The 26,988-nt window shown below is 41.9% G+C and overlaps 2 protein-coding genes across 2 annotated transcripts in view; both read left to right on the top strand.

Moving 5' to 3' along the window:
* Positions 1-26,488, top strand: part of LOC118833363 — a 59,047-nt gene extending 32,559 nt beyond the window's left edge. The window contains exons 2-4 of the mRNA XM_036740722.1: positions 16,688-16,856; positions 17,232-22,335; positions 24,228-26,488. Coding sequence (XP_036596617.1) covers positions 16,688-16,856; positions 17,232-18,005 — 943 coding nt within the window. The 3' untranslated portion in view covers positions 18,006-22,335; positions 24,228-26,488. The remainder of the gene's footprint in view (positions 1-16,687; positions 16,857-17,231; positions 22,336-24,227) is intronic.
* LOC118833364 (structural maintenance of chromosomes protein 6-like) lies at positions 17,739-21,458 on the top strand. Its single transcript, XM_036740723.1, has one exon. The coding sequence runs from the start codon at positions 18,182-18,184 to the stop codon at positions 21,434-21,436; it is 3,255 nt and encodes a 1,084-aa protein (XP_036596618.1). The 5' UTR covers positions 17,739-18,181; the 3' UTR covers positions 21,437-21,458.
* Positions 26,489-26,988: the final 500 nt, after the last annotated feature.

Consider the following 26,988-nt stretch of genomic DNA (forward strand, 5'->3'; position numbering starts at 1 on the left):
TTTTTCTCCTTGACCTGAGAGCGCTGAAATTTGGCTATAATATTCCTGATAGTTTTCACTTTGAGATCTCTTTCAGAAGGTGATTGGTGGATTCTTTCAATTTCTATTTTACCCTCTGGATCTAGGATATCAGGGAAGTTAACCTTGATAATTTCTTACAATATGATGTCTAGGCTCTTTCTTTGATCATAGCTTTCAGACAGTCTAATAATTCTTAAATGATCTCTCCTTGATCTATTTTTCCAATGAGATTTCACATTTTCTTTTTTATTATTCTTTTGATTTTGTTTTACTGTTTTCTGATGTGTCATGAAGTCATTAGCTTCCATTTGCTCAATTCTAATGTTTAAGTACTTATTTTCTTCAGGGAGCTTTTGTATCTTTTTCCCCATTTGGCCAATTCTGTTCCTTAAGGATTTATTTTCTTCAGTGAGTTTTTATACCAAAGGTAAGAGGGCTAATCTATTCTGCCCTAATATGACAATTGTATTGAGCCTCCCAGAGAATACTGAGATACCAAAGAAAGAGGGGCCCATGCTGGCTTAGTTGTATAATAGGTTTATTAGGGGTCATTAGGTTGAGTTGATTGGGTTGTTTAAGGAAGTTTACTCATGAGACCCAGTCCTTGGCATTAGGAAGACAGAACTGTGTGATGGATCTCAGCCTCAACCCCAGACCAGGTCAGGTATTCGTTCAATTAAGCTAGGTTAGGTTCAGATTTGCACCTGCGATATGACACACTCCCAATGGAATAATACTTTTTATTAAAAGACAGAGGGAATATTACATTGCATTGCAACAGCAACAACACAGCTAATCACAGCAAAAGCAACAAAGACACAGAAAACAATACATTAATACATGACCAATTTGGTGGGGCTCTAGCACCTAATCCTTCAAATCTGGGGGGTCCTGGGGTACAGCTCGATCAGGGCCCTGAATGAGAAAACAGTCCCAGGCAAAGCATCCTGTCCATGGGTGAGATCCCAATGTGGCTCACCCACATAGCAACTTAAATAAGGCCTTGAACAAAGAAAGCTCACCCCAAATGTTCCCACTGGGAGGGGAGCCAACCCTTACAATGGGCTCTCATGAGATATCATTCTTGGGAGCTGGCTAGGCCCCCAGGACAGCAGTTTCTCCAAATGTTTAACCTAAAGAATGTTAATTATCCTTTGCTCAAGGCTTATCACATCTCCAAGTGGGAGAGTCTGGAGGTTTGTAGGCCTATCATATCTCCATGCAAGAGAGTCCAAATGTTAGAACATGCAGGGCCTAGACTGTAATATGGAGGATTCTTATATAATGATTTATCATTCAGCATTATATAGAGACAGAACAAAGAGGATATATTGCCAGGATGGCCCAGGGTCATGTGAAAGTATTCCCATGGTGTAGTTGGAGATTCTTTTGCTGTTTACATTGACTTAATGTAGTTTAGCTTGAGGTCCTATTCCTAACCTCTGGCCTAACCCTGTACACTTCAACTTTCGTGACAATCTTTCCAATAATATCTTCCACAAAGTTCCCTTAGCAGTGCACAAATGGCTTTGTTAATATGGAGGAAACACAGAAGCCTATCAATGAGTTAATTGGAGACACAAGCCACAAGAGCAATGCAAGCACAAGTGTGAAAACAACATGACCAATGAAAAAATTACCACACTTGTCACAATTTTCTTCCATCCTTCCCCTAGGGAGGCAAAGGAAGAACCAATGGCATTTGGTAATAAGTGGGTAAACTGAATTTCTGAGCTTAACTCAGTAGAGGCCAGCTTAACTTCTGAACTAAGTTCAGAGACAAAGAAACATGGTTTGGGCAATTTTACAATATATTGGCAATGTTACAGAATAGAATAGATTACAAAATGGAATGAGAATAATTTGATTTTCTCAATTTACCCCTTTTTGTCAATGGGAGACTTGTCATAATTTTTCCTGACAAGTTAATATAAGGATAACAAGATTGACCAGTCACAGTATAAGCTATAAGAATGCCTAATCAGGAGTGGGGAACCTGCAGCCTTGAGGCCACGTAAGTCCTCAAATGCAGCCCTTTGAATCCAAACTTCACAGAACAAATTCTTTTATTGGATTCAGTCAAAGGGCCGAACTTGAGGACCTAGAGGGCCACATGTAGCCTCGAGGCCGAAGGTTCCCCACTCCTGGAACCATGGACTAATTTTAGGGGGGAAATTTACATGACACCAAGATATCTGAGAGAACTTAGTTTACAGAATAAGGAAAATCTACAAGGTCTTTTTTTATAGCAATTTTCCCCTTTTTTCTAGTCCTTACCGAGTCTCATCACTAAGTAATGGATCTAACTGCTAGGATTTTTCCCAAGCTACTGCAGTTTGTCTACCTAGGAGTTCTCAGGAGGGCTCAAGATTGCCCCTCCTGTTCTCTTAAATAATTTTCTCTTTTATTATATGGAGGAAGCAAGAAAGTTCTTAAAATTCCAGTTGAACATAATTTATTGCAAAAATGAGTAGTCTCACATAATTGACAGCCAAAATGCCCAATTGCGAGACACCCCAATTTTAAAAGTTACTTTAAATTGATCAGTGCTTAACTTTAGTTTGGAAGACTCCCTAAAAAGCTAACTAGACGTTTCAATCAAACTCAGTTACCTTTTGGTTGTTTCCCCATTGACACAAAGCTCTTCTCTTTTTGTGAGATATAAAGGGGTTAAGTACCAGTTTTATTCCAAAGGGTAATCTGTCCTTTTGTTTTTTTTCCCCTTCACCTTGAAACTTTCATTAACACAACCCCCAAACGTGCCTCTTGATAGTCATGCAAAGGGAGGACATTTACTGTTAGAGCTTTAAAGTGATAGTAAACTTTTTTTCCCAAAAGTTTCCAAACCATTTACTCCCAAATCCTTTGTTCCCAGTGTCAGTACAAACAGATCACGACTTTCTTTCTGCCTATGCTCCTCTCATTCCTACAGGCTTAAACTTTCTCCTTTTCCTTCTATATACATATCCCTCTAGTGGACATTGATTAAAGCCCCTTTAAAACTACACCTCACACCTATCAGATGGGCTAATATGACAGAAAAGGAAACTGACAAATGTTGGAGGGGATGTGGGAAAATACACAGTTGGTAGAGTTGTACGCTGATTCAGCCATTGTGGGGAACAATTTGGAGGTATTCCCAAAAGACTATAAAGCAATGTGTACCCTTTGACTAAGTAATACCACTACTAGGTCTGTATCCCAAAGAGATAAAGAACAAAAAGGAAAAGGACAAATATATACATAAATATTTATAGCAGTTCTTTTCTGGTGGTGAAGAATTGAAAATTGAGGGGATGCCCATCAACTGGGGAATGGATGATCAAATTGTTGTATATGATTGTGACTGGTTGGTTTGTTGTTATTCTTCATTCTCAAAGACGACCAAAATGACATCACTATGCTAGAGTCAAGATTCGATGCGTCCGACTGTGGCCGATCAGAGCAATACGAGCTAAGAATGCTCTACCACAGGTTGGTCACAGTCTGCGTGAACATTTGGGGTGGATGTTCCTAACTTGCGCATCCTGCATTTCCTTTGGGCTGTTTCAATTCTGCTTTGCTTATAGAGCATAGCACCTTCTCTGATGTGGGCACACCATGCTGAGCGGTGTGTACCAGTGTCTCCTATGTCATGCAATCAATTTCCAAGTTCTTGAGACAGACCTTGAAAGCATCCTTGTATCGCTTCTTCTGACCATCATGTGAGCGCTTGCCCTGTGTAAGTTCTCCATAAAATAGTCTTTCAGGGAAGTGTATGGTTTGTATTAGAACAACATGGCCAGCCCATCGGAGTTGTGCTCTCTGAAGCAGAGTCTGAATGCTTAGCAGTTTAGTTCAAGGAAGGACCTCAGTGCCTGGTACCTTATCCTGCCAGGTGATCTTCAGAATCTTCCTGACAATTCAAATGGAAGCAATTCAGTTTCCTGGCATGGCCTGGTAGACTGTCCAGGTTTCACAGGCATACACCAATGAAGTCAGCACCACAGCTCTGTAGACTTTCAGTTTGATAGTCAGTCTAATACCTCTTCTCTCCCATACTTTCCTTCGGAGCCTCCCAAACATTGAGCTAGCTCTGGAAATGCGTGTATCAACCTCATTATCGATGTGTCCATCCCTGGGAAGCACCAAGGTAAGTGAACTTATCCACAGCATTCAAAACTTCTCCATTTGCTGTAGCCGATGGTTCCACATATGGATGGTGTGATGGTGGCTGATGGAATACCTGAGTTTTCTTGGGGTTAATCGTTAGGCCAAAATTAGCACAAGCAGCAGAGAATCAATCCATACTTTGTTGCCTCTCAGCTTCAGAGACGGCATTGAGTGCACAATCATCTGCAAACAAAAAATCATGCACCAATACTCCCTCCACTTTGGTCTTGGCTTGTAGCCTTTTCAAGTTGAAGAATTTACCATCAATGGTAGCTGACCTTGATGCTGTGTTCATCTTCATTGAAAGCATTGGGCAACATGGCTAAAAAGCATGGGAGCAAGCACAGCCTTGTTTCACTCCATTCGTGACTGGGAAGGCACGAGAGCATTGTCCATTATCTAGACAAGCATGCTGTCATGAAATTGGAATACAAAGCTGGTGAACTTCTCCGGGCAACCAAATTTTGACATAACTTTCCATAAGCCCTCGAGGTTAACAGCATCAAAGGCCTTGGTCAGATCTACAAATGTTGCATACAGACCTTTATTCTGCTCTTGGAATTTCTCCTGGAGTTGTCGGGCAGCAAACCCTATATTGACTGTTCTTTGGCCCTTTCTGAAGCCACACTGGCTCTCAGGTAGATGACCATCTTCCAGGTGAAGGATCAGCCTATTAAGGAGGACTCTGGCAAGAATCTTGCCAGCAATAACTAAGAGAGAGACCCCCCCTGTGATGGTCACAGGACAATCTATTTCCTTTACCTTTATAGAGATGGATAATGGAGGCATCCTCGAACTTCTGGGGGATAACCTTCTCTTGCCATATAACCTGGAAAATTTCAGTCAGCTTTTGTACGAGCAATGGACCTACCTTGTAAATCTCTTTAGTTTTTCTTTATTTTTCTTGTGTTTTTCTGGTCTGTGTTTTCTTTCACAGCATAACTTACATGGAAATATGTTTTGCATGACAGCACATGTGTAACCTACGTCAAATTGCTTGCCTTTCCAATTAAGGGGAGGAGAAGAGAAGGGAGAGAGGGAGAAAATTTAGAACTCAAAATTTGAAAAGAATAATGTTAAAATTGTTTTTATATGTAATTGGAGGAAAATATTAAATAAAAACTGCACATCTTGTTTCTTTCATATTCTGATTCAACACTTCTCTTACTTTCTTCTACTTCCTTTACCAATCATATGTCAATAATCTTCACTGGATTTTCTTTCTTTCTTTCTCTCTCTCCTCTCCATTTTTCTGAGGCTGCTGCAGTCAGCTTTCACTGATTGGCCAATAAGAGGTCTCAGCCCAAGCCTCAGTTGCTCATTGTTTGGGTTTTGATAGTTCAGAGGGAGTGTAAATAGCAATTGTTTCTGTTCTGGCCAGAAACTCTGAGGGTCTTCCCCTCCCAGACTGGTTCTTTTTTGTGGGGAAACGAGGCTACCCTTTGCCTCAGTTCTTACCTAGCCTTTAATCACTGAATGGGTGTTGCTTCAGTCACACTGAGACCTGGGAAAGACCTTAGCTTAAAAAGGCCAAAGTCTGCCACTGTATTAGGGCCATCACCTATTTCCTGACCTATGTCTTGCCAGTGGACTCCAATGACTTTGGAGGAGTGAGGCTGGCGACTTTGCACAGCTCTGCTTCACTTAAATCCAATTCACTTGCAAGTCAAGACATCAGTGTCATTGATCCTCTTCCAGAAGGAAGGATGAACAACAACAACAGGGTGGGAGGGAGAGAGAGAGAGAGAAAGAGCTCCTGACTGGGCTTCAACGGCCCCACACAGAACACAGCAGCAGCCAGTCCACAAAGGCAGCCTACCTTTCCTAGTAAAGAGAGGCACTCTCAATTCTTTCATTGAGCAGGCACAAGCCAATCGGTGTCCCCAAACTCAGGCAACCAGGCACATCCAGAATTACCTCTGACTGACCCCTTCACATATAGGTGACCAATTCAGAAATCTCTCCCACCACCCCCAATGGAAATCTATTTCCCAATCCCTTGACAGGCATCTAACAGGCAGGCCACCCTTCCCTGACAAGCTCTGGTCTCTCTCCCCAAGCCTATTCCTTCAGTAAATCTTGTTCATGACACCAATTGGACACAAGATTTGTAGGGGGCATGTTATCCTGCCAGCTACATCAATTCTAAGGCCAAATATAAGGGGGCTTATCTGTTCTGCCCTGATATGCCAATTGTGGGGACACAAACCCTCGCAGAGAATGTTGAGATACCAAAGAAAAAAATGCCAGCTTGTCTGTATTTTAATAGGTTCATTCGAGTTTGTTAGGTTGTCCCTCTTCAAAAGTTTTTTTTTTCTTCTGAACACTGACTCCCTTAATCTGCCCTCCCTTTTATCACTGCCCCCTTTTCTCTTATCCCTTTCCTTTCCTACTTCCTTATAGGGTAACATAGATTTCTATACCAAACTGAGTGTGTATATACACGCAGACACACACATATATGTTCTTCCCTCTTTGAACGAAATCTGAGTGAGATTCAAGCCCCACCCCCATTCCCTGTACTGTAAAAGCTCTTCGTTGTGTGCCTTATATGAAATAATTTTCCCTCTTCTTCCTCTCCCTTATCCTTTCTCCCAGCACATTCCTCTCTGACTCCTTCATTTTTTTGAGATCATCCCAATATGATCGACTCACACCTGTGCCCTCTATCTATGTAGATTCCTTCTAATTGCACTAATAATGATCCATTATTTAGGAGTTAGATGTATCATATTACATTTTCACATAGGAATGTAAGCAGTTCAGCCTTAACGAGTCCCTTATGTTTCTTTCTAGCCTTTTTGCAACATTTTCTCATTGACCTGAGAGCTCTAGAATTTGGCTGTAATATTCTTGGGAGCTTTCATTTGGGGATCTCTTTCAGGAGGAGATCAGTGGATCCTTTAAAATTTTCTTTTACCCTATGGATCTAAGATATCAGGGCAGTTTTCCTTTATATTTTCCAGAAATTTAATGTCTAGGCTCTTATTTGATCCTGTCTTTCAGGTAATACAATAAATTTTAAATTGTCTCTCCTTGCTCTATTTTCTTTTTAAAAATATTTATTTAGTTAGTTTTCAACATTCACTTTTATAAGATTTTGAGTTTTAAATTTTCTCCACCTCCTTCCCTTCCCCCCTCCCCAAGACAGCGTACAATCTGATATAAGCCACACATGTACAATTATATTAAACGTATTTCCACATTAGTCATGTTGTAAAGAAGAATTAGAACCAAAGGGAAAAACCACAAGAAAAAAAAAGAAAAAAAAACATAAAAAATAAAAAGGAAAAATAGTGTGTTTTGATCTGCATTCAGACTCCATAGTTTTTCTCTGGATTTGGATAGCATTTTCCATCATGAGTCTTTCGGAATTGTTTTAGATCACTGCATTGCTCAGAAGAGCTAAGTCTATCAGTCAGTCATTGCACAATGTTGCATTTTGCCCGCTGCCCTCCATACAGGAGATCTGTTCTGAATGGGCAGAACCAACCTTCTTCTTATCCTTTTTTCTTGCCCGCCTCCCCCTTTCTTTTGTTTTTCTGAAAGAATTTTAATGTCCTTGTTACATCTTTCTATAATGGCCTGTAGCAAATTTTATTTGAGCAGTCTCAATATGTTGGATTACATAGACAGTATATTTACTATCAGATATAATGTTAAGTGGTTCAGAAAAGTCCCTTAATGCAGCTATTATAGCACACAGCTCATTTTGCTGTGTAGAGGAAAAAGGTGTAGTAATTATTTGCTTTACATTTGGTGGGAATAAATGGAATACTTGGTTGTGCTGAGTTGCATCAGTGAATACTATCCTAGCATGGAATATAGGGTAGGACTTAACAATTGTGGGACTCAATGGGACCTTGATACATCATTAGAAAAACTTGCCAGTCAAGATCATTAGCTAGTAGGAGCTCGACCTATTCTTTAGTAAAGGGCTGATGAACAGCATGTGGTTTATTCCCTGTAAGCAATGTGACTCTTTTTATCCTTTTCTGAAGGAGTTGAGCAACCATTTGAGGTTAAGGAGAAATGCTTCTTGAGGCTTGAAATGGCAAATAAATCCATTCTGTGATATCATTTTATTGGTGTAAAGCCCCAAAAGGGATTGTTGGTGTAGGGAGGATAGTAACTTCTAGCAGCCGTTTGGGATCAATCCTATATGTTTGGCACTTTTGGAGAGCCTCTTCAACTTTTGTCAGTTGCCGTGAGGCTTGTGGGGTCAATTGTCAAGGAGAGCTAGGGTTTGGATCTCCCCTTAAGATCTTGAATAGTTCTCCCAGCTCTTGGGTACTTATTTTCCGGTGAGGATGAACCCAATTAATATCCCCAAGCAGCTTTTGAAAGTCATTGAGTGTCTTAAGCTTTTGTCTACACATGGAGATTTTTGTAGGTGTTACTGATGTGGGACTCAGTGTTTGCCCTAAATGTGAATACGGAGGGGCAAGTCGTATTTTGTCTGGGGTAATGAGTCCGTAATTTTTAAACTGTACCTCAGTTTCCTGTAAAATGAGGCTCAAAATCTCTGTCTGTGGATATGAGCACAGTATGTCACCCATGTAATGAATGAGAAGCTTTTGGATATTTCTCTATTATAGGTTGTAAAGCTTGTGCAACATATTGTTGACACATGGTGGGACTATTTTTCATCCCTTGTGGCAGGACTTTCCATTGGAATCTCTTGTGAGGTTCCTTGAGATTAACAGAAGGCAAGGAGAAAGAAACAATCTTTTAAATCTCTAATCCACAAAAGCCAGTTAGGTGTGGGGAGTCCTGGTTGAAGATTTTCCATAGTTTAAGCATTCTCCATTTTCCAGATTTCTTTCTCATAGTGAAAACAGGAGAATTCCAAGGACTGTTGGAACTTTCAAAGTGCCCTGCCTTTAACAAGGTTCATTAACAAGGGCCTGTAGTTTTTCTGATGTTAAAGGCCATTGTTCAACCCATACCAGGGGCCCATCCTTCCAGGTTATCTTAGGTGTTCTATTCTTAGAATTTATGATAGTAGCCCTTCCTAAAAATCCTGGGGGGAGGGGGCGAGATTGTGTAGTGACCTTCACATATCCCAAGGTCTCGCCTCCATAGATTTATAGGTAAATGTAATAAAACATACGGTCTGAATTTTCCTTTCTGTTTCTCTACCTCCCAGCTTAACCATCCTGTACTTTGTTTTGGGATGATGACTGTCCCTACTCCTTGCAGTGACACCTCACTTGTTACTGGTGGTCAGGCTTTTGGTCAAAGTCGGTCTGCGATGATTGATTTATCTGCTCCAGTATCTATCAATCCTTCAAATTCTATGCCTTCTATTTTTATTTTCAAAGTTGGTCTTTTTTTCCTGTAACATCTTGTACCCAGAAAGCCTCTCTTCCTGTGCTTCCAAATCCTTGTGAGCCCTGAACCTTCTGAAAATGATTCCCTGTGGTTTCTTATTTATCAAAATCAATCGTGCTATTCTCTCCCCCTTTCCTATGGGATTTGGCAAGATCGTGTATAATTAAATTTTGATTTCTAACCGTCTGAGGGGGAACTAGGGAAAGGGTGGCCCCTATTGTTTGCCCAGGGCCCGGGCTGGCCCCAAGGGGGGTTTCCCGAATTCATACAGCATTCTGATACCCAATGGTTCCCCATTCCACACCTAAGGCACGGTGTGGTTGGGAAGCAGAACTCTTCTGTATGCCTTTACTTGGTGCTCTACATTCCTTTTTCACGTGTCCAGGTTAAAGCATTTTAAAATGGTTTTTGGCTGCTGTTGATTTAAAGCAGCAGCCACTACCTCAGCGTGGTATGCCAGTGTGCCCACTTTTTGGCATCTTTGAATCATCTCAGAGATAGTCATATGAGGTCCACCACCTAGCAGGGCTTTCTTACAATCTGCATTGCAATTTTCAACTGCCAACTTTTGTAACAATATATTGGCAGCATCAGCGTTCCCTACACTCCTTTGAATGGCTTATATGAGTCTAAATATATTAAAAAAACTGGGAATGTTTCTGTTTTTTTTTCCTATGGGAATTTAATGATTCTAATTTTTACTCAAGTAAATTTTACTTTTGTGTTCATTCCTTAAAAACTTTTTGAGAGTGAGAACTTTGAATTTGCCAGTCAAAGTGAGTGGGCCCTTCTCCTTGTACTGGGAGACTCAAAGTGTCTTTTTGAGATCTGCATTTTCCCAATTTGCCTTAGTGCCAAATAGTATACCAAATTCTGAACACATTTCACTTAAATTCGAGGGAAAAGTTTCCTGCTTTCTTTCTTATTTCTCTTCACATTCCAAATTGGCCAGATTTGGAATGGAGTGAGAAAGGAAGCATATTCTCCACGTACTTCCCAAAAGTTTTCAAACCTTATTTCTTTCTAATTTTGACCTGATACTTCTCCAACTTGCCTTTTCCATAAGACACTCCACATGGAAACACAGATACAGGAAACACAGCGAGGATTTTTTTTGAATCCTTTACACAAATTGCTTGACCCTCAGGAATGTAACAGAGGCCAGGTGCCATGCTTTATTGGGGTCTTGAAGACTCTGCTTTTCAAGATGACCTGGGACAAATCCCCGGCTGTAGGGGAAATGTGCTGTCTCTAAAAATTTTTGTAATTTGGGTAGTTGTTATTAAGAGACCTCTTTCTCTTACTAGCTTCTTTAGAACTTTCATATAGTATTCTCGGCCTCTTTTTCCCGATTGAGTTTGCCCCATCTCTGCAATGCCTGTATAAACCTGGTGATTACCTTAGAATAGGAAAGTGAAAGTAAAGGAGAGGAAAGGTTATCGCCCTCCTATCTCCTTAACCCCCGTGTAAGCCTGGTGATACTTAAAAAAGGAAAGTGAAAGTTTTTAATATCTGAGAAAAGATTATCATTCTCATTTCTTATCCCATTTTTTTTCTCTTCCATTCTTCTCTCTTTAGTTCTTCCATCTATTGTTGTTGGGTTTGTGTCCAATTAACATTTTTCTTCTAAGCTTTGTGGCTGTTTTCATGCTGTTATCTTCTTCTGAGTTTGTGTCTTAGTCTTCTCTGCCACTGTGGTAGCTTTTGGGGGCAAGTTCTTTTTTTCTTGCTTGCTCATTTTTTCCATTCTACTTCTTGGCTTTGAACTTCATGTTAAACTTGTGCTTTTCTCACTAAGGAGTGGGGAAGCATCATCCCAAGCTCCAGGCCTTTTTGTGCTACTCTTTTCAGAGCTAGTTCTGGAGGTCTTCAAGTTTTTGGTGCTTCCAAGGTGGTATGATCTTGGAAGATGTGTGGTCACTGTTTCCCTGGTCCGGGTTCTGGTCTTTACCCAGGAAGGTCTTCTGCTCTCTTGAAGCTGTAAATGCTAACACACCTCTTGCCCCTGAAACTGTGACCAGGTCCCCTGCTCTCCTGCACTCACAATCACTAGTGATCCTTTCTATCTTGGAATTGTGACCAGGGCCCTTGCTCCCTTGTGACCTAACACAAGTGCTCCTCTCCACCCTAGAATTGTGACCTAGAACTACCTATTTGAAATAGTTACCAAATAGTACCAAATAGTCCTACATCCAGTGCCAGTAAAGGATCCCCTGTAAGTGCTTTCTTTTTACTTTTTTTTTTCAATTTTCAAAGATGTATTTAGTATTTTATTTTCCCCCAGTTACATGGAAATATAATTTTTAGCATTAATTTTAAAATCTTTGAGTTCCAAATTCTCTCCCTTCCTCTCTCCCCACCCTACTCCCCTCATTGAGAAGGCAACCAATTTGATATAGGTTATAGTGTGTTGTCATCCAAAACATTTCCATAATAGCCATGTTGTGAAAGAAAAAATAGATGAAAAAAACCTCAAGAAAAACAAAGAAAGTTAAAAAAAGCATGCTTCAATCTGTATTCAGACACCATCAACTCCTCTGGGGATGGATAGCATTTTTCATCCTAAGTCCTTCAGATTTGTCTTGGATTGTCTTATTGCTAAGAATAGCTAAGTCATTCGAATTGATCATCTTACAATATTGCTGTTACTTTGCACACAGTACATTTCACTTTGCATCAGCCCATGCAAGTCTTTCCACATTTTTCTGAGAGCATCCTGTTCATCATTTCATATAGCACATTTCATATATCATTTCATATAGCACATTTCATATATCATTTCATATAGTATCCTATAGTGATCACATACCACAATGTTGTAAGAGTTTGGCTAGGTTGCTACCTCTACTCGGTCATCTTGGCCAGAAAAGTTATTTTTTTTAAAGAACAGTCTATGGGAATGGCTTGAGAGAAGAGCCTTTAGGTCACTCAGCCAAATCCAGGAAGAGCTCCAGTCTCTACCAATTTGGCTCCAAAACAATTCTTTCTGATGCTTTCACATCTTACTGTGCATCTCTCTTCCCTTCTGCAAGGCAGGGGAGAAGAATGTGCATGCTGGGAAAAGTTTCAATCCCAATGACACCTTAGACATCGTTAGTGGAATGTGACAACTGCCTGAATATACATACCCACCTACTACCACTCATGCAGACCTATTGTGGGTTTTGCAGTGGGGCATGGTAAAGTCCCATTCAAAATTCACTCTAAACTAGGGACAAGACCAAAGATATTGGCTCAGTAGTTAAACCGATAGGAGGTGGTTCAAACTAATTTTGTTCCAAAGGTACAGGCATGAAAGAATGGCATTTCACCTATGGGAATTGCAAAATTTAGTTGACCCACAACATTAGTGGTAAAAATAGTATGGCCAATACAACCATTAGTAATATTTCAGATCTTCTATTCGACACTAATGATGGTACAAGAATCCTGAAATATTGACAATGCCTTTTCCCTCCCACAACCTCATCCCTTCCTTGAATATTGACATCCAATCAAATCTTTTATTTAAAAGAGAATCAAAGTATGTAATTTGTACTTCAGGAGGATCTCCTGAGTACCATGTACATTGTTTATTCTCTGAATACAATCTCTGTTTCAAGTTAGAACACAAGGAGGTCATGTGACGATTCAGAGAACAGACAAAGGAAGGGGGCAAATAGTTTTTCACGTCCTGAATTGATTCATTTAGTCACACATCCACAATTCAAAAGCAAGAGACTTTTTAAAAATCAAGTTTTATTTTTCCATTAAGAAAAATTATATTTTATCTTCCTCCTACCTTCTCTTCAATCAAAGAAAAATAAAACCCTTGTAATAAATATTTGTAGTCAAGCAAAAAAAAAACCTTAGCCATGACTACACACACACATCCACACACATACCACACACACACACACACACATACCAGATGCACACACACACATACACATCTCATTCCACACCTTGAGGCTATTGCATGGTTCAATTGTAGACTTTTGGAATTGGTTATTCACTGCATTGATCTTAGCTTCTTCGAAGTTTCTTTAAAATGTTATTACATGAATTCTTCTGCTTCTGCTCACTTAACTCTGCATCAGTTCATATATACCTTGTTATGTTTTGCTGAAACCATGTCATTCATCATTTGTTACAGTAGTACAATAGTATTCCATTACATTCATATGCCACTGTTTATTCACCATTGCCGAACTGATAGACACCCCTTTAGTTTCCAGGTTGGGAAGCTTCTATTTGAGCAATAGGGAGTGGTTGGGGGAAAGGAAGAATAAACCAGGAAATATGACAATAAGCCACAGGGCACTAAAAAAGTGTCCAGACCTAGATACAGTGCTTTTCAGGGATTAATATAGTGGGAGGATTATCTCCTTCCTCATTCTGCTTGTGACTCTTCTCTTCCAGGTATTATCATCCCGCCACTGCCACTCTCCTTCCCTCAGTATTTCAGTATTTCTAAGTATTTCCCTCAGTATGGATTTCTACATTCAACATGGGTGGGGGCAGCGTCGGGGAGTAGGGCATCTTCTATATTATGGACACTATACCGCTATTATTAGGACAGGTTAAAACAAAATTAGGTTTTTGGGGCTGCTCTGTCTCCTAGATATCTCATACTGAACTTTGTATCCACTAAAACCCTTAACCTTTTATTACACAATCTGTTTCTGAGCCACAGATTCCTCATCCTGTACTCATTTGTAAAGTGTTTTCTCAACCTTAAAGCACTCTATAAATGCTAGGTATTACTACTTTTAAGACACAAAGTCTACAATGAGAATTGATGATAATCTCTTCTATATGTACCCGTGCTTTGGGAAGTGCTTTCAAAGCCATCATCTCCTTGAGTCTCACCAGTCATGAAAAGTGGACAGAGTCCATGGAATCATTCCTACCTTACAATGAGGGTAATGAGGCTCGGAGAGGAAGGGAATTGCCCAGGCCATCCTCAGCTAGGAAGTGGCAGAGCTGGTCTTGGAACCCCTATCTTCTGAGTTCTCGGGCCTGCATTTTCCCACTCCATTATGCTGGAGGACATATTTGGAATGTTTCAAAGTTTTGAGACTAGGACAACAAAACAGGAAGCCATATGCAGAAATTACTACCACCATATACACAGTCACAGACACAGAAACACGTTTACGTAAAAAAGGTTTTATTTTAAATAAAAAATAAATGATAACAACCAAACACATTCAGACTGCAATACAATCATGGGAGAAGACCAGGGCTCTCTACAATGCTCCTAAACATCTGGTAGCCTGCCGATCCTACTGGGTCATGAGTATTTATATAGCCATTTTGTAAGACAGAGGGGGGATTTTTAACCTAATTGTTGGGGGGGGGGGGAAATCATCTTTTGGCCAGTATCTTAGAACAAAAAGATTGAGGGGATATCAAAATAGCCTGAGCAGTGTTTACAAACTTCAGCTGCTGAGACACCACCAGTGGGAGAGATTCCCATAGATACCAAATGCTTGCCTAAAATAAACTCTGCTCCTGCTTTGTACTGTTGTTTGGCATCTTCTGGGTGAAAAGCCAGGTCCAGAGAGGATAGGGACTTCCCAAAGTCAAAGTGTGAGCTGGGCTTCAACATCATGTCCACTGACCCCAAGGCCATCCCCCCTCCCCCTGGGCTGTGGTGAGAAGTTCAGATAGAGAGGTGCTGGGCTGCATGAACTGTCTCCTGTTCTTTACTGCCAGTCTGTAAATGAGCATTCCTGAAATGATGACTATTTCCCAGGAAGAGTGCCAGACAGTGCAGGTACATTGGTGAAAAGGTAACCATCCTGCCCTCAAGTTGTTTAAATTCTACTGAAGAGATGCATGGACACAGAAGTGCAAGAGACATACATAGGCAAAGTGATTTTGGAGGTGATCTAGGAGGGAGAGCACTGACAGGTGGGAGATTCTTGAAGAAGATGGCCCTCCACCTGAGCCTTAAAAGGAGTTAGGGGTTGTGAGAGTTGAGGAGAGAATCCCAGGCATAGGAGAGGCACAGAAGTGGGAGATGGGATGTCCCAGGTCGGAAAGAGAAAGCAGGCTGGCCTGGCTGGGGCATGGAGTGTGTGCAGGTGAGGATGGTGTAGGGGATTCAGCCTGGAAAGGGAGGCTGGATCAAGAATGTGAAGGGCTTGAATAAACAAACTGAAGGATGCTGTTCTCTCTTGGAGGCAAGGGAGGGGAAGGAAGCTTCTTAGGCAGCAGAGTGATAAAGTCAGAACTGTGCTTAAGGAATGAATACGATTCTGGAAGTTGTGTGAGGGTGGCTTGGTGAGGGGAGAGCTTGGCTGCAGGAAGACCCCCCACCACCACCATCAGGAGGCCGTGGCTATTGCCTTGGGCCTGAGCTAGGGTGGTCATGGACAGAAGGGATGTGGCTGAGATGTGGAGGAAGTGGGAAGGAGAAAGGTGGGCGATCTGGGGGTGGTTTTAAGCCTGAGAGGTTGGGAACCTTGATGACTGGAAAGGGGTAGTGTTCCCAACAGAGATAGGGAAATGAGGCAGGAGTGGGTTGAGGGGAGAAGATAAGGAGGGAGTCTGAGAGGCCAATGGGACATTCCATTGGAGATGCCAAGCAGCCATTTGGAGACAGACAGACAGACAGAGGCAGAGAGGCAAAGATGACAGGGAAAGAGATATACCCAGAGACCGACAGAGACAGACAGACAGACAGAGAGGGCTGCAGGGGCTTAGCAGAGTGAGGAGGGTCTGGTGGTGTAGGAGATCTGTGAGCTTTCTGCCAGGGATGATCAGGGAACCCTTGGGAGCTGAGAAGGAGGAGCGGGGGGGGGGGGGGGGGGGGGGGGGGGGGGGGGTGTGGAGAGGCACAGACCAAGACGGCAGCTGGGGCCCAAGGAATAGACAGAGGGCCACCAGATGCACCATTTTCTAATGGCCCACTGGAAACCTTCTTTTGGCCTTCCCGAGGCCACACTATTGGGGTTAGGGGTGTGGGTGGGAGGGGTTGGGCAGGAGGGAACAAGTCGGCAACAGAGAGGTTAACAGGAGAAAACCAGACACTGGACCCAACCCTCTGACTCTGACGGCCTCAGCGCAGGCGTAGAAGGAACGGAACTGCGGAACTGGGGCTGCAGAGGGAGGGATGGGTAGGAGCAGTAAAATTTTTGCGCAGGCGTACAACAGCGCCTCAGGCCCACAGCCACTCCCGGATTTTGCGCAGGGGCAGAAGAAACTTTACTGCGGCCAACTCAGGGTGTGGTCGCAGCGGAGAGACTTTTACGCAGGCGCACATAAACATTGCGTACTTTTCCCCGTCAACCAGTCGCCACACAGGCGCAGAAGAAGTAATACTGCGGCACTTTGAGGGCGGGGGTCTCTGTGAAGAGGTGGTTGCGCGGGCGCATTAAAACGCTCCGTCCCTTCCCTTTGCTCCGGTTCCGCGCAGGCGCAGAAGGAACGCTACTGCGGCAAACTGAGGGCGGGGTCGCTGGGGAGAGGTTTTCAGGAGAGCACACCCAAACACTCGGACCCTCCCCATCTCTGAGCTCGGCGCAGGCGCAGAAGAAGCATTACTGAGGTTTACTGGGGGGTGGGGTCGCCGCCGACCGGCTGTAGCGCAGGCGCACACAAATGCTCCGTACCTCCCCGTTTCTCTGAGGTTCAACGCAGGCGCAGTGGGAGAGCTACTGCGGCAGAATGAAGGCGGGGGTCGTCTCAGAGAGATTTCTGCGCCGGCGCACTCCAGCCCTCCAACCCCCCTCTAGTGCGCTAGGATCCCTGCGCAGCCGCAGGAGGAGGACTTTGGTGGCGTTGCTGTCAAAGATTGGGGTCTGGGCCTTATTGCTGCTGGCAGTCTCGGGCTGAGTGGTGAGGGGTATCTAGTCTCTGGAGCGGGTGTGGGAGGCAGAGCCGCGGGTTCGCGTGGTCGTGAAAGGGAGGGGGGACGGAGTCCCCGGGACGCTGACTGTTGCCGCAGCCGCCTCTGTCGGGTCTTTGCGTTCGCGGTCCCCCTACCCCCGGGTGCTCTCTTCCTCTGCCGGACCTTGGTGTTTCGGCCCCCCGGTTGCCCTCTGTGGGTCTTGGCGTTTGCGGGCCTCCCTGGTGCCCGCCGCCTCTGCCGGATCTTGACGTTCGCGTTTCCCCACCCCACCCGTTGTCCATCCCCTCTGTCGGACCTTGGCTTTCGCAGCCCCCCGGGTTGCCCGCCGCTTCTGCGGGTCTTGGCGTTTGCTCCCCCCCTTCCCCCAGTGGCCGCCGCCTCTGCGGGTCTTGGCGTTTGCGGCCCCCCTCCTCCCCGGTTCCCGCCGCCTTTGCGGGTCTTGGCGTTGCGGACCTCCCCGGTGCCCGCCGCCTCTGCGGGTCTTGGCGTTGCGGGTCTTGGTGTTGCGCGCCTCCCCGGTGCCCGCCGCCTCTGCGTGTCGTGGCGTTGCGGGCCTCCCCGGTGCCCGCCGCCTCTGCCGGACTTTGGCGTTCCCGGACCTCGTCGGTGGCCGCCCCCATCGCAGCTGCGCCTCTCTGAGCCAGCCGTCGGGCTCTGAGGTAGGTCCGAACTTGGCCGTGTGTGCCGGACTAGAAAAGGAAGCGGGGGTTGGCCATGGCTTTGAGGGTCTAAGAGGAGTCCGGGGCTGAATAGACAGCAGCGCCGTGAGCCCGCAGCCTTGGGGAGGAGAAGGAACAATTAGAAGCGTCTGGGGGTTCCTCTGTCGCTGACAGAATGGCTAAGAGAAAAGAGGACGATTTCCCTGCGTTTGCAGATCAGAAAAGAGCAAGGCCAGGGCCATCGACGCGGCCCGAGTCAGAGTCAGATTTGGATTCAGATGATGAGATGGAGTGCCCCTCTCCTCAGGACTCTTCTGCTGAAAGTTCTTCTGAGTCAGAGTCAGGGGATTTTGGAATCATTGAAAGTATCCAGGTGGAGAACTTTATGGGCTATGCCAGGCTTGGACCTGTGAAATTTGGAGCTAATGTCAATTTTGTGGTGGGACACAGTGGGAAGAATGCATTGTTAACAGCTCTCATAGTTGGTCTTGGTGGGAAATCCTTAGGATCGTCTTTGAAAGAGTTTGTGAAAGATGGAGAGGATTCAGCCACCATCTCAATCAAATTAAGGAACAGAGGGCAAGATGCTTTTAAGTCTGAGGTTTATGGGGACTCAATAACTGTGCACCAATACATCAGTGTAGATGGGAGTGCAAGTTATGAACTAAAAGACCAAGTAGGAAACCTGGTTTCTTCTAAGAAAGAAGAGCTTATTGCCATTCTTGATCATTTTAAGATACAGGTGGATAATCCAATGTCTGTTTTACCACAAAAGATGAGCAGACAGTTATTGAGGATCACAAATGAAAGTGACAGATACAAATTGTTTATGGAAGCAACTGAGCTTGAACAGATGAGAGAAGGTTATGCAAAAATTTTGGCAAGAAAGGCCAGAAGCCAGCAAGAGATACAACAAGGAGAAGAGCAGCTTGAGGAGCTCAGACGTCAGGGTGTAGAGATAGAAGAGCATTTTCAGACTATGGTTGCTTTGGATCAGAAATTAAAGAACTTAAAGCATGAGAAAACTTGGGCACTGGTGAATGAAACTGAAAGAACAATTAGTAATATGATAAGTGATATAAATGTTGAAGACCAACATACTGTCATATTAAATCATGACCTGGAGGTTTCAAAAGTCACATATAATGAAACATTACAGAGGTATATAGCCATTCATGAGAATGTGGTAAAGTTAAATGAAGAAGCTGCTGAATTGGAGCCCAAGTGCCTTGAGGCAAAAGAAATTGCTAAGAGAACAGACAGGGCCTACCGTCAAGCAACAGCTTTCTATAATTATTCCCAAAGTGAACTGACTAAATTAGACAAAGTTTCAGAGCAGCTTCATGACAAAATTGTAGACCTAAGAAAGAGTCTGGAACTAGCAGAATTAGAAAAACAGAAAAAAATTTCCACATTAAGGGAAAAGATACATAACTTTAAGGATCAGGAAGATTCACTTGTTCAAGAAATAAAATATCTTCATCAATCCATAGAAAAAGATGATGAAGAGCATTCTAGAATTAGAGAAGAAGAGGCATTTGTGCAGGAAATGCTGAATGAGGAGCAAGAACAACTAAACCATTTGAAAGACTATAAAACTGACCCACTAAAACGATTTGGTCCCCAGATTCCACCCCTTGTTGAAGCAATAGAAGATGCCTTCAAACAAGGATACTTTACCCACAAACCACTAGGTCCACTAGGAGCTTGCATTCGTCTCCGGTACCCTGAATATGCTTTGGCTATTGAGTCCTGCCTAAAAGGCCTTCTTCTTGATTTCTTTTGTGACAACCACAAAGATGAGCAAGTCCTTCAGGAGCTGCTGAAAAGGTTTTATCCAACTACCTGTTCTGATCGACCACAGGTAATTGTGTCATCATTTCAGTGTGAGTTGTATGATTTAACAGACAGAGCAGCTTGTCACCCAGAGTATCCAACAGTTCTCTCAGCTTTAGAAATAGATCATGCAGTGGTGGCCAATACTTTGGTTGACTTGAGGAGCATAGAGTCTGTACTCCTTGTTAGAAGTGGCTCTTTTGCTAGTATGCATGCACAGGGACGTCCCAAGAACTGTACCAAAATTCTGACTTCTTGTGGTGACCAAGTTTTTGAGGGACGCTATTACTCCTGTGAAGATTTGAGACCTATTTACTTAGGTGACATGGAAGGAGAAATAAATCATTTGGAGAAACAAGTGGAAAGTAAAATGACAAAGTTGTCTGAATTTCAAGAACAAGTAAATTCACTTCAAAATGATATTAAGAAGAATCGAGAAACTATTGACAGTCATTATCGACACTTAAGAGAAATAAAGGTTAAAGTAATTAACATCTCTTCAGAAATAAAAGATCTTGAGGATGAAGAAGAAAACCAGTCAATAGATCTCTCAGTTCTGGAAGATGAAGCTGAAGAAATTAAAGAAGAGATAAAAGAAGTTGAGGAAAAGATGAAAAATAGAAAGGAAACTATGGAGAATTTAAGGCAACCCAAAATAGATGCTGAACAGAGACATGAGGAGTTTAAGTTGAAATGTAGTCAAGTTTCAGAATTAGTAGAATCCCTTATGGAAGAACGAAACCAAACTGGTTTAGAAGTGTCTGCCCAGCACCAATCTGTGCTGCATTATCAAAATAGGCTCAAGCACCATGTAGATTCTCTCCAAGTGATAAAAGAAGAGCTGGCAATGAAAGAGAGAGAACTGGAGAGGGAGATGGCTCAGGCTAACTACCTCTGTCCTGAGCGTATAGCAGTTACAAGAGCTTCTGATGTTCTTGACAGAGAAATTGATTTATTAACCCAGAGGATACAGTCAGAAAACTACACTCACAGAAGGAGAGAAGATATAACAAGGCAGTACCAACAAGCAAAAGAAAAATATCTGGATATTAATGGTAGAGTGAATAATTTGAAAAGCCTCATTGAAACACTGGATGAAATATTGGTACAGAGATATGATACTTACCAGAAAAGCAGAAGAAATCTTTCTTTACAGTGCAAGTTGTTCTTTGACAGCTTGATGTCTCACTGGTCCTTCTGTGGAGAGATGCGCTTTAATCACAAGAATGAGACCCTTTCTATAACAGTCCAACCTGGAGAGGCTGATGGCAGTGACATGGGAGGCTTATCAGCAAACAGACACTCTTTTTCAAACTTTTTATTTATTCTTACTCTATGGTCTGTCACAGAATCTCCCTTCAGATGCCTAGATACAGTTGATATCTACATGGACAGGAAAAGTAGAAAAATTGCCATGGAAATGATCGTCTGGATAGCAGCACATTCCTACCAAAACCACCAAGTCATCCTGCTCAGTCCACAATACCTGAGCTCTTTTCCCTCAAGTCCACTTGTTGAAGTCCTCGAAATGCCAGACCTTGAAAGTGAAGAGAAAACCCTGCCTTTCGAATCAGTCAATCCAAAAGAAAACTGAATTTTTAGTTTCATGTGATTGTGCTATCTACTCATTGTGGTATTTTGCATATTGTTTTCTTTAAATGTTTGTGGTGTTGTGTTCAAAATCTTGCTATTTTGAAGAAATATATTTAATAATTGAAAGTGTTTCCGAAAAGCAAAGTCACAGGAAGGAGTACAGCATAACTCTCTGACCAGACCTCCCTTACAAAGATCTAGAAAACACACCAGACCAAATTCTGACCTGGAAATCCAAGAAAAAGAGATCTATGGACATTGGGGATGAGGTCTTGGCCTTCAGCATTACAGCATCCAGGGACTGAAAGAGAGCCAAGAGTGGGCACCTGGGCAGGAAGCACTAGGTGTAATGAGAGTAAAATTGTTTCCTGTGACATAACTGACTCTTTTTTGATTAATTGATTGTGTTAAAGTGTTTTGATGTTTGTTTTTCATAACTTACTTTTCAATGTTAAAATAAACTTATATGTATTGTAAGTTGGTAAATAACGTGTGTTGATAGACAACTGATAAACATATGGGATGTCCATGTATGACAACCCACCTGTGGGAAAACTTGTAAACAACATCATCATTAACTTATATTATCAATGATCAATGAAATTAATTGGTAAACAGATTTGTTCACCAGCCACCAATTAGAACTTGGGTGTAACCAGCTAATGCCCAAACTGGTGGCCCCAGTCTTCAACCTGCTTTTGGGTCAAGACTACCCTCGCTCCTGTATTCCCCGCACTTGTGACTCAACACTCACATCATGTTTGCTTCAAGACATTGCTGATTGACTGACAAGGATTTTCAGACTTGCCAGCCAACCACCTCTTTGGGAGACAGATGACTTCTAGTTGGAGAGAGAGAAGGAACCTTGTCATCCAGGAGCGGTCAGAGTCATGCTTATTGGTAAGCCCTGAGAAATCAGGTTGGTGTTTTGTTTCTAGTTGGGTTAATGTTTGTTTTGCCTAAAAGATAATATAAACTAGGGGTTGTCATATTATGGCTCTGTATGCCCATTCTGGCCCAATGCTTCTTTCGTATAGCCCATAAGCTTAAAATTGTTTAAATGTAGAACCTAGTATTCCTTTTCTATGAAGACAAGACCTAGATAACATGAACTGAGGTACCTGCCTGGAACAGCATTACACAGATGCCATATTAGTTAGGGGATAATAAGCACAAGGTATTGAAGGTCACAGAAAGGATTAACTAATGGAGAATGGGCAGTTGCCCCACAAATGGTACAGGAAGCTAAATTTTTAAATTAAATTCTTAGGGATGATTTGATCTTCAGAGAAAGTATCTATTCCTCAGGCAGAAGCAGAAAAAAAATTAGTTTTGAAGCCCTGAAAGGAAAAACTGGAAGCACAGAAAGATGTTAGATTTGAGGGTTTCTAAAAAAACCACATTCCACATTTAGGTATGATGCTAGCACCAATATATGAAGTTACAAGGAGATCAGACATTTTGAATGGGGACCAAAACAGTAGCATGCATTAAAACAAGTGGAGGAGGCAGTGTAACATACCATTCCCTGAGTCCCAGTTTCTTCAAGCCTCTCTTACAGGCTAGAAGTTAGCTAGGAAGGAGATTTTATGATTTGATCTTTGTGGATCAAATCAAAGGGGCATAATTAAAAGGCTTACACGCCAGTAGGGTTTAGGACCAAAGATTTGGCTACTGCCCTCAGATTAGATAAACTACTGCTATACTGTTAGTATATTACACTATGATATAGACCAAGCACCTGACCCAAGGTATGCCACCAACAGTGGAAACACCAGTTTCTGTATTAGCATGCTCCAAAATCATCCCCAACAAACATGTTGGAACTGCTACCACTCAGTTGGTACTGAAGTAAAAATGGCTTAAAACTGATAAAGCCAAGGATAAGCCATCTTCATGAGAAGATAGCCCATCCCATTAATGTGTCCTCTAAATTATCAGAGAAGGACAATACTCAAGCAAGCAAACCCCTTGTAGAAGAGTCCCCAGTCCCACTAAATCTTGAATTGATGAGAAACAGGGGGCTAAAGATAAGAAAGAGAGTTATTCTGTGTACAGCACTACTTTGGCCCATTTGCCAAAAAGCTAGACCTTTACTGAAATCATTGGTTGGATCCATCACCAGCAACTGAGTTCCTGGGACAAAATGGTAGGGAAATTATTTTAATCTACTCGCTAATAAGTTTTACAAAAAACAGTGCAATCTGTACATGCATGGAGATAGGTTTTTCTCCCCTGTCTGTGAGCAAACACAGACTCCCGTCTTAAAGGGCTAACATTATTAATTGTTTTTTATATCCAGACAGTAATGATTGAGAGCAATGACAGATCATATGTCACAGCCCATAAGATCAAGGACTGGGTGAAAGCCCAGGCTATTATGTGGAACTTCTACCTAACTTAAAATCCATAGTCTGTAGAAATGATAGAAAGATACTTATTTCTCTAATCAATAAAATCTTAGAGGATGCAAAGTCTCCTGACTAGAAAGCAGTCATTAGAAAAGCAGCCAACTAGTTGAATAATAAATCAAGGAGAATTTGGTGGATGAATTTAAAATCATTGTTCCACTTCCCACTGCTTTGGAAAAGAAGCAACAAATTCTTACAGAAAGAGACAGAATGTGGTGGACTAAAACCTCCTATCCAGCAGCTAATTATAGTGGACACCATTAGGGTGGGGAAGTGGAATATGGTGTGGGCCACTAATGGATCTGGTAAATGGTTTCAGGTCCCTTGAAGACAAGTTACATACAAAGATATGTATTCAAAATTCTTTTTTCTTTTTAACAGATGTTCAAGTGCTGTGATTTCATCATTGGTGCCTTCGTGACCCTATTGCTGCTCATCATTGCTTATCTCATTGCACATCCTATCTTATGTATCACCTCAAAGTACCTTCTTGCAGCCCCTTGCAACCAAGACTGGCTTCATTTTGGTTGCTTGTTTGATATCCAACTGTTCCTGTAAATCACACTTGTGACAAGCAGGATGCACAAGGATACAAAACATTGCCAATGTGACAGTGGGGACTGCCACCTTCTTACATACCCCATTGGAAATAGTGGGGTTATACACTTTAGATTTGCCTGAGACACAAGAAGATCTCACCAAGATATAACAGTGATTGTTTTAACTATCACCGAGAAGTGATGCAGGCAATCAAAGACTTTAGCCATGCCTGGCCTAAAGAAGAACGTGATGGACTTGATAGTGATCACCAGACTGAATATTGCAGGACATCAGTTTGAGTGGGACATTATCAAGAGGCTTTGTAACATGTTCTCTTGCATCAGTTCCTGGCTTGGTCTGCAGTGGACTTGCCGTGAGAGAACATGGGACAAACGGAAAGACTTATTGTCATAATATATTAAGAACAGATTTAAAAATGTATTAATGCTACGTGTAATATTGATGCTTATATGTGCCATATGTTCTCACAATGTAAACAATGAGTGTTTGGAATCGCAATTTGATTGTATTAGTGATAATTATAATGCTTTTCACAAACCATCCTAGATGACTGCAGGGATAACCAGCAGCCAGAGGGTGGATTTAGTGAGAATACATTTGTTGCCTTGATATTTAACTGATTCCACTTTTTATTAAGTCACTATTTTGTGATGAAGTGTTTTTATGTTTGTTTTTTGTAACTTCTCTTTAAATATTAAGATTATGAATATTGTTGTATGGGTTGGTAAGCAACATGTTTGTGTTCATAAATAACTGATAAATATATGTGACCCCCCCATACAGGACAAACCACCAACAGGGAAATTTGAGAAAGAACCTTACCACAGCTTATATCTTCAAGTATCAACCAAATTAATTAGTAAACAATTAGGCTACCTTCTAATCAGAACTTGGCTATAACTAGCTAATGTCCTTAGCCAGAACTGTAAGAAAGCCACTGGAGGCCCTAGCCTTCAGCCTGTGTTTGAATGGAAACTGAGCCTGGCACCTCTGTTCCCCACACTTGAGACTCAAGTCCCCCTCCCCAGAACCCACACCCACATTCACTTGAGGTCAGTGCCAATTAACTGATGGTGATTTGCCAACTTGCCAGTAAGTGACCTTCAGGAGAGACAGCCTCTGGATGGGAAGAGAAAGAACCATGTTTCTGAGTGCCACTACAAGATGCACTTACTGGTAAGCACTAGGAGATAAGTTTGGTGATTTGTTCCTAATGGGGTTAGTTTTGTAATGGGGTTTTATTTTGTAATATTTAATATAAACCACAGTGACCTAGTGTTTGATAAACCCAAAGACCCAAGCAATTGGGGCAGTGACTCACTATTTGACAAATCTGGGAAAACTGGAAAGTAGTCTAGTAGAAACTAGCCATAGACTAACATCTCACACTGCATACCAAGATAAGTTCAAAATGGTTACATGAGTTAGACATAAAGAGTGACATCACAAAAAATTAGGGAAGCATATAAAAATTACCTGCAGTTCTATGATAAGGGAAAAGTTCATAACTAAAACAAGAGCTAGAGAGGATCACAGTAGGTAAAATGGAAAATTTTGATTACATTAAATTATAAAGGTTTTGCACATATAAAACCAGTGCAACCAAAATTAGAAGGAAAAAAAGGAAACTGGGAAAAAAAAATTTTACAAAAAGTTTCTCTGATAAAGGTCTTATTTATCAAATATATAGGAACCTGAGCCAAATGGATAAAAATAAAACCCGTTCCCCAATTGGCAAATTGATAAAGGATATGAACAGGCAATTTTCAGAAGAAAAAAATCAAAACAATCAATAGTCTTATGAAAGAATGCCAAATCACTAATTTTTAAAAATGCTAATTGAAACACCTCTGAGATACTACCTCAAACCTATCAGATTGGATAACATGGCAAAAGGAAAATGACACTTGCAGGAAGGGATATGGGAAAATAGAGACACTAATGTATGTTGATGGAGTTGTGAACTAGTCCAACTAATCTGCAGAGCTGTGCCCAAACAGTTACCATACCTGTACATATCCTTTGACCCAGCAGTATTGCTATTAGATCACAGAAAAAGAAAAGGTCCCATATGTACAAAAATATTTATAGCAGCTCTTTCTGGTGGCAAAGAATTGGAAACTGAGAGGATGCCCATCAATTGGGGAATGGCTGAACAAATTGTGGTATATGAATGTAATGGAATACTATTGTGCTGTAAGAAATGATGTACAGGCAGACTTTGGGAAAACCTGGGAAGAGTTGTATGGACTGATAAAGTTAGGAGAACATTGTACACTGTATCAGCAATATTGTAATGATAATCAACTGTGAAAAACTTAGCTACTCTGATCAATATACATTGACCCACAACAATTCCAAAGGACTCATGAAAAATTCTATCCACCTCTAGAGAAAGAATTGATCAACTCTGAATGCAGATTGATGCATATTTTTTCACTTTATTTTTCTTGCTTTTTATTTTTTTGTAACAGGGTTAATGTGGAAATATGTTTTGCATGACTTTATATGTATAATGGGTATTGTGTTTCTTGCCTTCTCAGTGGGTGGGAGGGAGAAAATTTGAAATTGAAAATTAAAA

Source organism: Trichosurus vulpecula, unplaced genomic scaffold (assembly GCF_011100635.1).
Source record: "Trichosurus vulpecula isolate mTriVul1 unplaced genomic scaffold, mTriVul1.pri scaffold_56_arrow_ctg1, whole genome shotgun sequence".
Lineage (NCBI taxonomy): Eukaryota > Metazoa > Chordata > Mammalia > Diprotodontia > Phalangeridae > Trichosurus > Trichosurus vulpecula.

Excerpts from the sequence above, each read along its gene's own strand:
- LOC118833364 (XM_036740723.1), top strand. The coding sequence starts at position 18,182 with ATGGCTAAGAGAAAAGAGGACGATTTCCCTGCGTTTGCAGATCAGAAA.